The sequence below is a fragment of the Danio rerio genome, chromosome 21 (genome assembly GCF_052040795.2).
Source record: "Danio rerio strain M-AB ecotype USA chromosome 21, GRCz13ab, whole genome shotgun sequence".
NCBI classification, from domain to species: Eukaryota; Metazoa; Chordata; class Actinopteri; order Cypriniformes; family Danionidae; genus Danio; species Danio rerio.
In genome coordinates, this window is record NC_141041.1 from 40,508,298 (window position 1) to 40,523,102 (window position 14,805).

A 14,805-nucleotide genomic window follows, 5' to 3' on the forward strand; every position below is an offset into this window, starting at 1 on the left:
GAGTACGCATAGCAAAGAGTGGTTAGCGGAGAGGGAAGACACGGGTCCGCCCAGGGGGGGGACTTAACCGTGGCGGAATAAGCATATGGGATCGCCTAGTGGGGATCACGCATAGCAGGCACCTATACCCAAAACGCGGGCTGACCAGCGGGCAGACCTACAACGTAGTGGACCAGCAAGTGACTCCTCCGCTGAGTCAGTGCTGGGGGCCACGGAGGAATCTGCAGGGCTCACCTGACGGGGAACTTTACTGACAGATAAAAAAGGCGCACGTACCTCCGTGTTAGGGAGAATGGCGCAGCAAGCGTGTTTCAACACCCTACCGAGTTGTCTCCTCAATCACCAAAGGGTTACCTAATACCCTTGAGGAAACCGGCTCCACTCGCAGATTGTAAAACCTTGCAAATGTGTTGGGTGTCGCCCAGCCCGCAGCTCTACAGATGTCTGTTAGAGAGGCGCCGCGTGCACGCGCCCAAGAGGATGCAACGCTCCGAGTGGAGTGTGCACGTACTCCCGGGGGACACGGCTGACCTCGACTCGAATAAGCGAGTGAAATGGCATCCACAATCCAGTGGGATAATCTTTGTTTCGATACGGCACTTCCCTGCTGCCGACCGCCATAACAGACAAAGAGCTGCTCAGATGATCTAAAATTCTGAGTACGGTCCACATAAATGCGCAGAGCGCGAACTGGACAAAGTAAAGAAAGGGCTGGGTCTGCCTCCTCCGGGGGCAGCGCTTGCAGGTTCACTACCTGATCTCTAAAGGGGGTGGTAGGAACCTTGGGCACATAACCGGGGCGGGGTCTCAGGATAACGTGAGAGTAATCCGGCCCGAATTCCAGGCACGAGTCACTGACCGAAAATGCCTCCAGGTCCCCGACCCTCTTGATGGAGGCCAACGCAACCAGCAGAGCTGTCTTCAGGGACAGAAATCTTAGAGATACTGATTCGAGTGGCTCAAAGGGATCGGATCGCAGACTCGTGAGAACGAGGGCGAGATCCCAAGAGGGCATGAGAGGGGGGCGAGATGGATTAATTCGCCTAGCACCCCTAAGGAACTGGATGACCAGGTTATGCTTTCCCACGGTGCCGCCAGCTACCGCGCTATGATAAGCGGAGATGGCGGCCACGTAAACCTTGAGAGTGGAGGGCGACAGCCTGCTGTCCAACTTCTCTTGAAGGAAAGAGAGCACAACACTAATCTGGCAATTTCGGGGGTCTTCTCTGCGAGAGACGCACCATTCAGTGAATAGACTCCACTTCAGGGCGTAGGCGCGCCTCGTGGAGGGGGCTCTAGCCTGAGTGATGGTATTAACCACCGCAGTCGGTAGGTTACCTAAGTCTTCCTCGCGTCTAGGGACCACACGTGGAGGTTCCAAAGATCGGGGCGAGGGTGCCAGATGGTGCCCTGTCCCTGAGAGAGTAGGTCCTCTCTCAAAGGGATCCGCCAGGGGAGGGCCGTCGCGAGGAGTGAGAGCTCTGATATCCAGGTCCGGTTGGGCCAAAGGGGCGCAACTAGCAGAACCTGTTCCTCGTCCTCCCTGACCTTGCACAGAAACTGCGCGAGCAGGCTCACTGGGGGAAACGCATACTTGCGCATGCCCCGAGGCCAGCTGTGGGCCAGTGCATCCGTGCCGAGAGAGCCCTCGGTCAGGGAAAAAAACAACTGGCAGTGAGCGTTCTCGGGGGAAGCAAACAGATCGATCTGGGCCTCCCCGAATCGCGCCCATATCAGCTGAACAGACTCGGGGTGGAGTCTCCATTCTCCAGGGCGTAACAGCTGTCGTGAGAGCGCATCGGCTGCACGATTGAGCGTGCCTGGGACGTGAATGGCGCGCAGCGATTTCAGCCGCGGGTGACTCCAGAGGAGCAGACGGCGGGCGAGCTGAGACATGCGGCGAGAGCGCATACCCCCCATGCGGTTGATATACGCCGCCGCCGCCGTACTGTCCGTCCTGACCAGCACGTGTTGCCGCTCCAGCACCGGTAAAAAGCGGTGGAGAGCGAGGAACACTGCCAACAGCTCTAGGCGATTGATATGCCAATGCAGCTGGGCACCCTTCCAGAGGCCCGCAGCCGCATGCCCGCGACACACGGCCCCCCAACCCGTGTTGGAAGCGTCTGTTGAAACAACAACATGGCTGGACGCCTGTCCTAGAGGCACACCGGCCTGTAGGAACGAGGGGTCGTTCCAAGGGCTGAGGGCGCGGCGACACAGCGCAGTAACCGAGACCCGGTGTGTGCCCGCGTGCCATGCGCGTCTGGGGACCCGATCGTGAAGCCAGTGCTGAAGTGGTCTCATATGGAGCAACCCGAGCGGCGTGACGGCGGCTGCGGATGCCATATGCCCCAGGAGCCTCTGAAAGAACTTCAGTGGGACCACTAGTTTGCTGTCGAGCTCCCTCAGACAGTTCAGCAACAGGCGAGCGCGTTCCTCGGAGAGGTGCGCTACCATGGTGATCGAGTCCAGCTCCATCCCGAGAAAAGAAATCCTCTGCACGGGGGCGAGTTTGCTCTTTTCTCGGTTGACCTGAAGCCCCAGTAGGCGGAGATGCCGAAGCACCTCGTCCCTGTGCATAATCAATTGCTCCCGTGAGTGGGCTAAAATCAGCCAGTCGTCGAGATAACCGAGTATGCGAATGCCCGCGAGCCGAAGGGGCGCTAGGGCACCCTCCGCGAGTTCGGTGAAGACCCGCGGAGACAGAGAGAGCCCGAAGGGGAGGACCTTGTACTGCCACGCTCGACCCTCGAACGCAAACCGCAGAAATTGGCGGTGGCGTGGAAGAATGGAGACATGGAAATACGCGTCCTTCAGGTCTATGGCTGCAAACCAATCCCGAGGACGAACGCATTGGAGAATGCGCCTCTGCGTGAGCATTCTGAACGGCAGCTTGTGCAGACAGCGGTTCAAAACGCGCAGATCTAGGATTGGCCGTGACCCACCGCTCTTTTTGGGTACGATGAAGTATGGGCTGTAAAACCCACTCTCCATCTCGGCTGGAGGAACCGGCTCGATTGCACCCTTCGCCAGGAGGGCAGCAATCTCCTCTCGCAAGACAGGGGCGGACAGGGGGTTGACCCTGGAGAAATACACGCCCGTAAACTTGGGGGGCCGTTTCGCGAACTGAATCGCGTAACCGAGTCTGATTGTGCGTATGAGCCACCGCGAGGGGCCGGCCCGCGCTAACCAGGCAGGCAGAGCCCTCGCTAATGGAGTCATCGCTACAATCGCTGACGTACCAGCGGTGGGGCAGCGCAGAGTGGGTGTGCTGATCCGGGAAGCACGAGGGTCCCGCGGAAAAGCTGGAGGAGAGCGATTCGCTCTGGCTCCGCACCCTGACTCCGGAGAGGGGGCTGGAGGGCTGAGGGAAGGGAGACCGTCCCCCCAGCGCTCGTGAGCCACTGGCGAAACACGTAGAGTCTGCGAGCCGGAAGGCAGCGCGTCCCGGACTGGCAGAACTCGTGCAGTCACATCCGGGGAAGGGAAAAAGTGCTCTTTTACTGATGTTTTGGTGGCACTGAAAAGTACCGTTGTTATCGGGGCCCCGCCCTCCAGCGGGGAAAGAGCAAGTTTCCTCTTCTCCGGATGGCCTGTCTCAGGGACGCTTCGCGGTCCGTTTACCGGACTTAACGGCGCCCTGGGCAGGAGGGGCTGCCTGCTTTCGAGGTGAACGCCGCGCCCGCTTGGCCGGAGGCGCAGGCGGGGGCGGGGCAGCACTCGTTGGCGGGCGCCCTCGGCGAGGAACAGCGGAGGTGGATGGCTCGGCGGGCGGAGCGGGCTTACGGCCACGCCGATAGATGACATTGCCCATCGCATCCGACTGCTCTTTCACCGCCTTGAATTCCTGGGTGAATTCACCGACGGTGTCGCCGAACAGGCCAGCCTGGGATATGGGCGAATCAAGAAAGCGAACTTTGTCAACGTCGCGCATATCGGCCAGGTTTAGCCAGAGGTGGCGTTCCTGAACCACAAGTGTGGACATCGTCCTCCCCAGCGCACACGCGGCGGACTTAGTAGTCCGAAGAGCATAGTCGGTCGCGGTGCGCAGCTCATGTAATAAGCTTGGGTTGGACCCGCCCTCGTGCAGCTCGGCCAGCGCCTGCGCTTGGTAGCGCTGGTAGGTGGCCATCGCGTGCAAAGCAAAAGCAGCCTGGCCCGCAGCCTTATAAGCTCTGGCTCCGAGGGAGGCAGACAACCTACAGGCTTTGGACGGGAGGCGGGGCAAACCCCGCCACGTAGAGGCGCCGCGCGGACAAAGATTGACCGCGATAGCGCGCTCCACTGACGGGATCGCCTCATACCCCCTGGCAGCTCCGCCGTCAAGGGCGGTGAGGGCGGAGGCACTCGCAGCACGGGCAGAGAAAGGTGCCCTCCAGGACTGCGTGAGCTTACTGTGCACTTCCGGGAAGAAGGGGACGAGAGGCTTCGAAGGCTTCGCCTTCTGGTCCTCTACGTAGCACCCATCTAGTCGGTCCGGCCGCGGAGCTGGGGGATAAACCATCTCCAACCCCACGGCCGAAGCAGCCCGGGAAAGCACGGCTAACATGTCCGCTTCAGGATCCTATTTGACAGCGCTCACCTGCCCGGAGGGGGCGAGCGGGTCCGGATCTTCGTCAGACAGTGAAAGCCCACCCTCCGATGCCGCGGAGGACATCTGATCTCCGGTGTCAGCGAGTGTGAGAGCTACCATCTGGTTAGACGGATCACTCTCACCACCCGAAGCTTGGATGGAGCGCCGTGAGGAGCGAGAGGTCCGCGAGCCCGTGGGCGGCGGATTAGCTCCCGCTGAAACCCTCAGATCTGCCCGAGCGCCCGCTGCTTTTTTAGAACAGGAGGCAACTGGGGTGGCTCGCTCTCTTGCGAAAGTTAGCCGCGATCTTAGCTGTGCAACGGTCATGGCATCGCAATGACGACATGAACCGCCCGCGAGCACCGCATTAACATGCTGGACCCCCAAACATGCAATGCAGTGATCGTGTCCATCATCCGGAGACAGGAAACCCCCGCATCCAGAAACGCACAGTCGGAGCGCCATCCTGAAAAGGACGTGCTGCACGACTGTGTTGCTCTTTTAGGAAAGTTGCAACTATACGCACCGCTCTGGAGGACCGGACCCAAAGAACCGCAGGCAAGGGAGTAACCCAGCTCGACCGTCTGCCACCGCGAAGACCCACTCTGGACCGGGAGACACACTCGTTCGCTCTGAAGTGCTGATCAGCAAGAGGAACCCTCATCGACTCACTCAGAAAGGATCTGAAGCGAAAAGGATGGCGTCTGCTGGCTTCAGGTGTGCTTATATGCTGAGATGATTGCAGATGTCGCACACCTGCGCAAGCTTACGCTGCCAATTAATTTCATTCATTGGCCCGTTCAATACTCTCCAGATAAGCGGCTTCTGATCCGAATCCTCCCATTCATGGCACTGAAGTTCCCCAACCGAAGGGGAACCAGGGTTTCATACCTTAGTTATCAGTAGTGGCGCAAGCTTAACTGGTGCTCTAGGTAAACCATGGTCATGCCGCCCTCACAGTGTATGTGATGAGCCAGGGGTGGGGTGGGGGGATCTTGATGCCACCCTCAATCGCCAACATTGCCTACGCCTAAATCTGCCACTGTCAGTTATCTTTTTCATGAAGAATCCCCCTTCCACCTCTAATCCTCCATCTTCTCTGATATATGGCAGCATGACGGCCCGTTGAATTGACTAAACCAAAATTGGCACACCAGACGAGCTCTTAGCCAGCATTATATCTCTCAATAGCAATCCCTAATTTGTCTTTAGCCATAAACAGTAGGGGAGTTCTCAAGATCTAACTGAGCAAACGGGAGCGAGCCCCGGGCTCGAGGATCTTATTTACTCAGGGCTCTTTCCAGGAGAGCTTGCCAAACACGCTTCATAATTAGTCCAGCTAAGTGTGAACTCTTGAAATTTGATGGTACAATTCTTGTTACTTACATGCCATTAACTAAGATTTTACCTCAATTAATGCAAAATTGCTCTCGCATCTTGTCAGAAAAGTGGCTAATTTGTATAAAAGGTGGCTTTTTTAAAAGGTGGCATGCCTCTAAACCCTATCCTTACCCCTCATTGTGGGATGAGAAAATGAGAGTCCAAATTAATACAAAGTAGCCTTTAAATCATAATGATTGCTGTGAGGTTGCATTGTAATTTTTACTTATGCTTTACTTTACTTATGTTTCCGAACATAAATGGACTGATTTTTACAAATAATATTGTTTTTGTTATCATTTTGAAGGATATGATGCAATAGCATGGCAAAATCACATTGTGGGAGTAGTAAAAAAAAGAGCAAGGCTCTGCTGTGTCATGCAGTAGTGGCATGAAGGGGTCCGCTTGTTTTCATTGCTATTAAACTCACTACTCTTGTAACCTTGTCTATTTTGTCTGCTGAGAGATTTTACAAGGTTGCAACCTAGCATGAATAATGAATGAATCTCTAAACAGCAGGTTCTAAACTCGTTCCTTTTCCTTTCTCATTGTCTCATTTTAGTAAGCCATCCACTTTTACTAGATTATGTCTTTCCCACTTTGCTTCTCTACCTCCCCCCCTTACTTTGTCTTACCAGTTCCAGCCTTGTTTGCTGAAGGGTGAGTGCTTGTCCATCAGAGCTGTTAGTCTGAGAAGGCTGAGTCTTTGCAGCATAGAGACATGTGCTGCTGATTTAGCCTCTATGCCTGTTCCGGGGCTGCTCAGTGAAAGCATCTGTGCACTGGACCAGTGGGGCCTCTGAATTCTGAAATGTAGGAAATCAAGCAACCTCTTTATAAATAGGCTTTGAAAGAGCATGATTAATGATTTTGAAATTGTTTTAAAAGTATGAGGGATCTACACCAGATCGCTAGCATGTTCAAGAATAAGACTTGTTTCAACAGACTTAATGAAATGGTGTCTCTTACCGATCAGTATGCTCTGTAGGCTGAGCAGTGCATTCAAATGCTTCTGGGCTTTTGTTGTACATCTCCTCTAGGGCAGCTTCATCTGTCTCTTCTGGCTCTTTGATCTCAAGGTGGATGTCAGTCAGAGAGGAGGGCGATGGAGAACCCGAGTGCGAAAAATCGGAATCCCCGTCCTCTGACAGCTTGTCCGTCCAAGAGGTTACCAACTGCTGTAGGTCACAAATGCGTTCCATTACGCTGTCCAAAGCTGAGAAGACATCATCGTCCAAAATCTGCACGGGATCTGGGACATTGTCGTAAAAGCTGACACGGTGATCGGAAGAAGCCAGCGGGCTGCAAGCTTGTTCCTGGTCCTTGGAACTATTGCTTTTACAACGCCTGCCTCGGTATCCATGGAAGCTTCCGGTCCTCCAGTTGACTGAAGTGTTGTCGATAGGTAAGAAGGCATTGTTGTGGGAGAGCACCGTTGGGAATGTTCCTGGCTTGTGTCCGTGAGGGATTTTAAAGACAGGATTGACTTGCTTGTTGTTGAAATGCTGTGTGTTGATTTGTTCCTGTTCAACTTCTTGTTTGAGAACACCAGGACGTTTGCAGTTGCTGCGTACTTTAGTCACGGGGCTTGGCGTGCTGACTGCGCTGCTGCTTTCTGAGGTACTACTGGATCCAGAGGGAGGAGAGCAAGATGCAGGACTTTCAGTTTTATTCTGAATACTTGCTAGGTCTAGACATTGAAGATGCTTTAATGTTTCCTCATCAAAGCCTTCTTGGATAATCGGTCCACTTATGACAAGTCTGGCTTTACCACTGTGAGATTGTGACTGTTGTGTGCTCCCTCTCAATCTTAGTTTCTCCATTTTCCGAAGTAGGCCTTTGCCTTTTTTTAATGGGGGCTTTTCAGGAAGGAACTCTTCACTGCTCAAAGTGTGGTGTTCGCTTGGGGATGGAGGTCTACTGGAGGAGGTGTCAGGAGATTGGGGCTTGTAGTTTGATGAGCATCTAGAGGAGCTACGGCTTGTTTCAGGTTCTTCTGTCGTTTTGTTGGGAGCGCTTCCACCATCGCTGTCATTATTACTGGAACTATGAGTGGAGCAAAGCTCATGGCATTCCCCATTGTCGGAAAGAGAGGCCTCACAGCTTCCAGATCTCCTCAAATTTGAAATGGGGCCCCTCAGTGTGTGAGGTAGCTCCCCATCGTCTTCCCGGATCCAGCGCCTGCTCTTCCTGTCGAATGTCCATTTTGGGCTGATGGCATAGAGGTCTTCTTCCTCCTCTTCATCTCTCTACATGATCAAAATGATTTGTTATACACACCAAAGGACAGGGGGAAGGAAACTTTTCCCCCCAGGCATTCTTTTGTTTATACGCAGTGTTTACATGTATCTCCTCCAGAGTTTTCTCACACACTCACCCTTCTTTTGGAGCGACTCAACTCCAGCTTCATCTCCACAGACTTGTTTAAGGTACTTAATCTCCTGAAAGCAAAAGACAACATTCACGTCAAACAGGAAGACAGCATGACGTCCCTCAAATTCCTCCTGCTGTGATTAGGAAGAAACACTCATTTTATGTCAGCATGGAACATGCTCGTGCAGCCAAGGGGTGAGAACACTACCTGCAGAGAGAATCTAAGGCATCCTTATCCAGAAAATCGTAATCACTCTTTACCCAATCTATGTCAATAGGGAAACAGCAATCTAAAGGGTAAACAAAGCAGAGTTGTGATACAACAATATTTGCATTTTGTTAGGACACATGGTTATAGTATACATCGAGAAATGTTAAAAAAGTAAATACTTACCAGTAAATAACTGTGCATACTGAGGAAAGCCAGCCGCATGAAGCCAATCGCAAGCTTCCTTTGCTTCAATCTCTGCAAAGAGAAACAGTGCATATTAAGTATGTCATTTCTAGTTGTTTAGCTTTTATGAGGCAAACCCAGCCAACTATTACCACTTAATTCAATTGAATTTGTTTAATTAACATTGAAAGAAGAACATTTGATTCCAAAGCCACTTTAATCCACCCCTAGTTTATCAACCATCCTCTCATTTCATTAATTTCCTGTGGATTAAAAGTGGAGGCTGGCTAATTTGCTGCTAATTGAATGTCTTTGACATTAACATGTTTGACCAGGAGAATGCAGCCAGCAGACATTGCTATTCCTGTGCCACACATTCACTTTCGCATTTTTAGATTCTTTCCTAAAGTATCACTGCCAGGAACAGATGGTAGAAACAAATCCTTTCTTCGTACTGACTGGCGATCCATAAAACCTTACGTAGGATTCTATCTTTCCCATAAGCAGTGAAGGGGTCAGAGGAAGACAGCTGGATATGTGCTACAAAGAACAGATGGCTCAGATATGTAAACATAGGGACTGAGTTAACAATGCCACTCCCTGCTTTGACGCAGAAGTGTCCTGTAAAGGACGGTGCTGGGTGCGATGGCCCCATGTAGCTGTATTGCAGGTGACATGCAGGTTAGCGCTGCTGCTTGCTGTTAGTTTGTCTTACCACAGCTTATCAGGATTGCTGAATCTTGGCCTGGATAAATGAGCTCTGCTAATCCAAAGTTTTGCAGACAGTGGGTGAGAATTTGGAAGCCAAATTGTCGGAAATGTGTGCATACACTCATGCTGGTAGCTGACGCAATAACAACTACCTCTGCAAATGACTCTCTTCCAGCCATTTTTGAGAACGCATGGGAATTATATAAGCGTGATCATATCACAAGGCTCTCCACTGTTTAATAGAGCTGAGCAGGGAAAGGCACTTCCTTTTCCAAATACCTCAGGCGGCCCTACAGGAAGTCGTGCTTTTAGGGTTTGGATGCTGATAACAGATGTGGCTTGTGATTGTCCTCCGCCCACCCTAGAGGTCTCTGGAAGCCTACAAGCTTCTAAATGGTCTGGGAGGGTCTTGGCTAATGGTGGTACGTGCTGCACAGGCTGTAAGCTATGAATGATACAACACGCCGCTAGATTGGTTTGCTGATACCTCCCTTCCTCTTTGCAAGAGGCACATAGAAGCTCCAGGTTCTATAGAAGCCACCTAATAAAGTGCTACAGCAGGACCCCTGGGGTCTTCAGCAACTGCCATAAACAGCTACCTTCAGAGGAGCACTCAGAGAGTCGATTGACATGAGAAAAGCATCTGTGGGACCCCTGAGGGGTGGAGAACATCATGTTTGGCTGACAGCTTGAACAGGTCTAACCTTGAGAGTCTTGACGGAGCTCAAGCAGAGCAACCTTTAGCTTTTGAATAACTTGAGAAAGAGATTCAGGTTGCGTGAAAAGTCTAGGGAAGCATGTGTGTGTTAAGATACAAAAAACTGTTGGTGTACTATACAGTATGTGCATTTCTATAAAAGTAAAAATAATGCATTGAGTATGTTTAGCACAATTTCACTTTTATAAAACCTGGATTTATTTTTGAGATGATTAACGTACATTTCACCTTGCGATATACCCGCAGACTTTTGTAAAAATGCAGAGAATGTGCAAAAAGTGACATCATAAATAGGTCAGTCCTATTTTCTAGAAAAATTTTCTCATATTGTTAAATGTTCGTTTCGACCACAAGTGTAGCGCCCCAAAACTCAAGTCAACTGCATATCTACCGTGCTTTTTTTGTACAAAGCTAATTGTGTCAAGGCACCTTTGCTGAGCAAATAGAGCAACAGACAAGAGAAAATGATGTACAGATTTGTATGAAGCATATTGGATGGATTCAATTCAGCAATATGATGGGTTTTGTTTGTTAGTTAGTTCAATGACTCATTCAGTTCAAGATAAATGGTCAAGATAGATGGTCTGCTGCTCCAACATGAGTGATCAAAACATTTTTCTAAAAAAAAACTAGAAAAAAAGCAGCCATTGACAGCCATAGTAGGAGCAAGCAAAATATTATCGAAGTCAATGGTTTTTCGGAAGAAAGAAACTCAACAATTGGGGGAACAGTATAAATGATGGCAGAATATGAACTCTATACACTATATATAAGTCTCTGTACACTATTTAAAAAAAATGTTTCCCACAATTCTTTCATGTTGTCTCAACTAGGCATGGGCCACTATAAGATTCTGATGGTATAATAACCTTGAATAAAAATATCATGGTTTCACGGTATTGTGATTACTGCTCTAAAATATGTTCATTGTAAATATCTGGGTAAAAAAACTAAAACGTTTTTGCCCCTAGGACACAATATGTTTTATTTTGAGAAACATATTTTGGAGGAGTAAACATGTTGGTAAGCATGTTCTGCTGTCTTTGTTTAAAAAACCCAAATTTATTTACAATTTAAAACAGCATCTTTGTACATCTTTTCTGTTGGTACCACTGTTGTCCTGAAAAGAAATTAATAAAATAAATAAATAAATAAATAAATAAATAAATAAATAAATAAATAAATAAATAAAATATCTTACACATACCTTAGGAACAGTATAGTAGAAAATTTTGGTGGTTTTAAAACCTTGACTTTTCCAAGCCATGGTATACCTTGAAAACATTAATCGTCCCATGCCTAGTCCCAACACAAATTGATTAAGTTAACTTGTTTTTACAGATTTAAATGGATTGAACATAAAACTTCTAAATTGTGTTGTTTCAACTCATTTAAAATAAATTTAAACCAATTTGAATTTAAACAAGCAGCAAAAGTCATTCTCAGAGTATTAACAGCCTGTTTTTCACTGAGCGCCCTGCTGAATAATCCAGCTTAAACCAGCCTAGGCTGGTTGGCTGGTTTTAGCTGGTTGACCAGCCTGTTTTTTTAAGGGGTTTTGGCCATGTCCAGGAAAATTACCAGCTAAATCTAGTTAAAACCAGCTTGACCAGCCTGGTTTAAGCTGGACATTGCTGGTTTTGGATCGGCTCCCAGCCTGGCTAGGTTGGTCAAGAGGGTTTTAGATGGTCATCTCTCAGCCTGACCAGCTAATACCAGGCTGGAAATGGCTTGAAACCAGCCTGGAAATGGCCAAAACCCCTCTAAAACCAGCCTGGTTGACCAGCTAAAACCAGCCAACCAGCCTACTGTATTTTTCAGTAGGGTTCTACAGTACAGTATGGTTCGGTATGCTTTTATGTCCGTTTCCACTGTCAAAGGGTACCTAAAAGTGAACCGCACTGTACCACTTTTTGGTCACCCTTTGGTCTCCTAAAAAAAGGGTACCAAAAGGTGGAGCAAGATGCACAGCTGAATGCTATTGGTTTACAGAGATATGTCACAGAAACAGGTAAATTAAAAAAAAGGAAGCGCCATTTTTAAAAACACAGCCGAGACATTACATCGTAATAATATATACATATAATAACAAGCCATGGTCGACCTGAGCACAAACAAACCTTGTCATCGTCTGAAAAAACAGCAGCAAATGATGCTTTCCACAACATGAACAACATGAACAAACTGCCATCGGCTTTTGGACTTTTAGGAATTCAAAATGACGGAATTACTTACTAACAAAAGGCTACACATGCTGCTGAAGTTTACAGACACATATGAGAGGTTTGCATTGACTGTGGACTATATTTCGTGATGTTTTTTAACTGCAAATTCATAACTTTTTGATTTAGTGGTTTTTACATAAGAATGTGTACAATCTTATTCATACAATTTAGTATGATTTGCTTATCCCCCAATCACGGTTGGGTTTAAGGAAGTGGTAGGGTGTCATGCCTCAATGTTAAAATTGTACATTTTTATATGACTGAACTCGTAAGAATTCGTACAAATTAGCCACTAAACTGACAAAACGTAAAATACTTGCGTTCCCTTGTGAGACCTTGTGTTCTGTCACTCCTGGTCAACTATAATTCAGACTCAACATTGCATTTCTTGCGATTTGACTATTGTGGATGTGCACATTGCGATATCAATGCTGAAACTATATATTATATAGTCCTACTATATGCATACCTTCATAGAGTGGATCAGTATTTCTCAGTCATTAATAATTAAAATTCTTATAGTTATAGAGAATGCCAGCATACCCAAATATTTCACTGATATAAAATAAATTTTTATGATCACATATAAACTGAGAACAGGCTGAGTTCACCCTATAGTGTTTCGGGATCGTTCATCAGTTCTAAAAGTGATAAGTCACTGGAATTCTAACCGTCATCATCATTTCCAGATGTGGCACAAACGTTTTTGAGCCATGCTAGCAGATTTTCCATAACTACGAATTCGCACAGCTGTTTTCTGACTGACAAATATGCTCCATTTCATCAGCGACAGGGCTGAATTCGATGAAAAGCCTGGCATGTACTGAAAAAATGAGGTCACTGGGAAAATCGTTCAAACATTTTGTTGTTACTCCTGGTTGCTAACAACAATCTTTTCATAGATCAGATGTGCCAATGCAAAAGAGAGACCCTCCAACTTCTAAGAGATATTATAGTTATATATACCACTGTCCAGCAGTCAATATTATTGCATTACTTTCCATTTCTATTGTTAAATGCAGCTGAATCGGATCCAATTTTGTGCAATTAATGTTTAACAGTTTTAATTTTATCATATTTTTAAACATAATACTAACCCTATAGTGATCAATTTCTGTTGTCTTTGCCATGACAACAGTTCATAATATTTTACTAAATATTTTGCAAGATACTAGTATTCAGCTTGAAGTGACATTTAAAGGCTTAACTAGGTTAATTACGGAATTTAAGGCAATTAGGCAAATCATTGGACAGTGGTTTGATCTGTGTATCCATTTGGAAAAAAAATAATAAAAGAGGATACTGATATTAAACAATAGTCTGAATATTTATAAGATAAATTTATTTATTTTAGAAAACTTAAAGATATACCCCCCCCCCAAAAAAAAAAAAAAAAAAAAAAAAAAGTAAATGTTTCATTTAAAACTGTAAAACAAAGTCAAAACCAGCTGACAAACGTAATGCTCTTCCTTTTCCAGTCTAAAGCTGCGGTCACACTTGACTTTGCTCCCCATAGACTTCCGTTCATACACACTCGAATACGTCAGACCAGACACGCAGGGTCATGCGTTAAGTTTCGCAGTTCGCTACGGTGCAAAGTTTAAGCTTGGTGAACTCTGACCTGCGAAATCGCATCACTTAACTGTGTGAGACCAATCGAAAGATCAAAACATGACCTCTCTGGACAGAAATTTAAAACATGGAGCAATCGCTTTTTTTAATGTCTAATAATCTTGTTTAATCCCGCCCCTTTTCACAGAGCCATACGCAGGGCCGGAGTGGGACTCTTTTCAGCCCTGGAGTCTCAAGCCTCAGACCGGCCCACCTCAGTTCACGACTGACTATATTAAAATAAGGTCATTTCCAATTCAGTTTCTAATTACACTATTACGTCTTTTTTTGAGAAAACAGCTGCTTTAGAACTTTAAATGTTCAACAACCCTAACAGTATTATATGTCTTAACAATAAAAATGAAAAAAACAACAACAATATACTCAGACAAGGATTAAACCCGGGTCGGCGGCGTCGTAATCAAACGTGCTAACCACTGAACAGTTGTATATTGAAAGATGATTAATCTGAGTTATATTATCATTTACCTGCAGGCTGGTTATATATAAAAAGAGTAGAGCTGCGGTAAAATAATGAATAAGAAGACTGTGGTCAAGTAAATAAATTAATTAATTTAAAAAGTGTGACTGTTGAGAGCAACACATTCTGGAGCTAGAGACCCCGGCCCTCGCGGCCAAAAAATGGACCGGCCCCCCGGGAATTCTCCCGGTCCTCCCGATTAGCCAATCCGGGCCTGGCCGTACGACAGAATTTCGCACACACAAACTCTAGTGTGACCGCAGCCTAACCTAGCAGACCAAAAAATTAAATATGTACAGTAAAAATATCCACACATACACAACAACTGTGACCAAAATA

General features: G+C 47.4%; 1 protein-coding gene across 5 annotated transcripts in view; it reads right to left on the reverse strand.

Moving 5' to 3' along the window:
* si:dkeyp-23e4.3 overlaps positions 1 to 14,805 on the reverse strand; it is a 152,462-nt gene that overhangs the window by 28,926 nt on the left and 108,731 nt on the right. For 3 of the 5 annotated variants that reach the window (XR_015520513.1, XM_087301743.1, XM_087301745.1), the window contains exons 2-6: positions 8,721 to 8,792; positions 8,535 to 8,616; positions 8,331 to 8,394; positions 6,923 to 8,202; positions 6,589 to 6,759 (exon numbers count right to left, since the gene is read on the reverse strand). Coding sequence is in view for 2 of the 5 variants with exons in the window: in XM_087301743.1 (XP_087157869.1) it covers positions 6,589 to 6,759; positions 6,923 to 8,202; positions 8,331 to 8,394; positions 8,535 to 8,616; positions 8,721 to 8,792 (1,669 nt within the window). In the remaining 3 variants the exon portion in view is untranslated. Of the gene's footprint in view, positions 1 to 6,289; positions 6,760 to 6,922; positions 8,203 to 8,330; positions 8,395 to 8,534; positions 8,617 to 8,720; positions 8,793 to 14,805 lie in introns of all 5 variants that reach the window. The other 2 variants (XR_015520515.1, XR_015520514.1) reach the window with 1 other exon arrangement.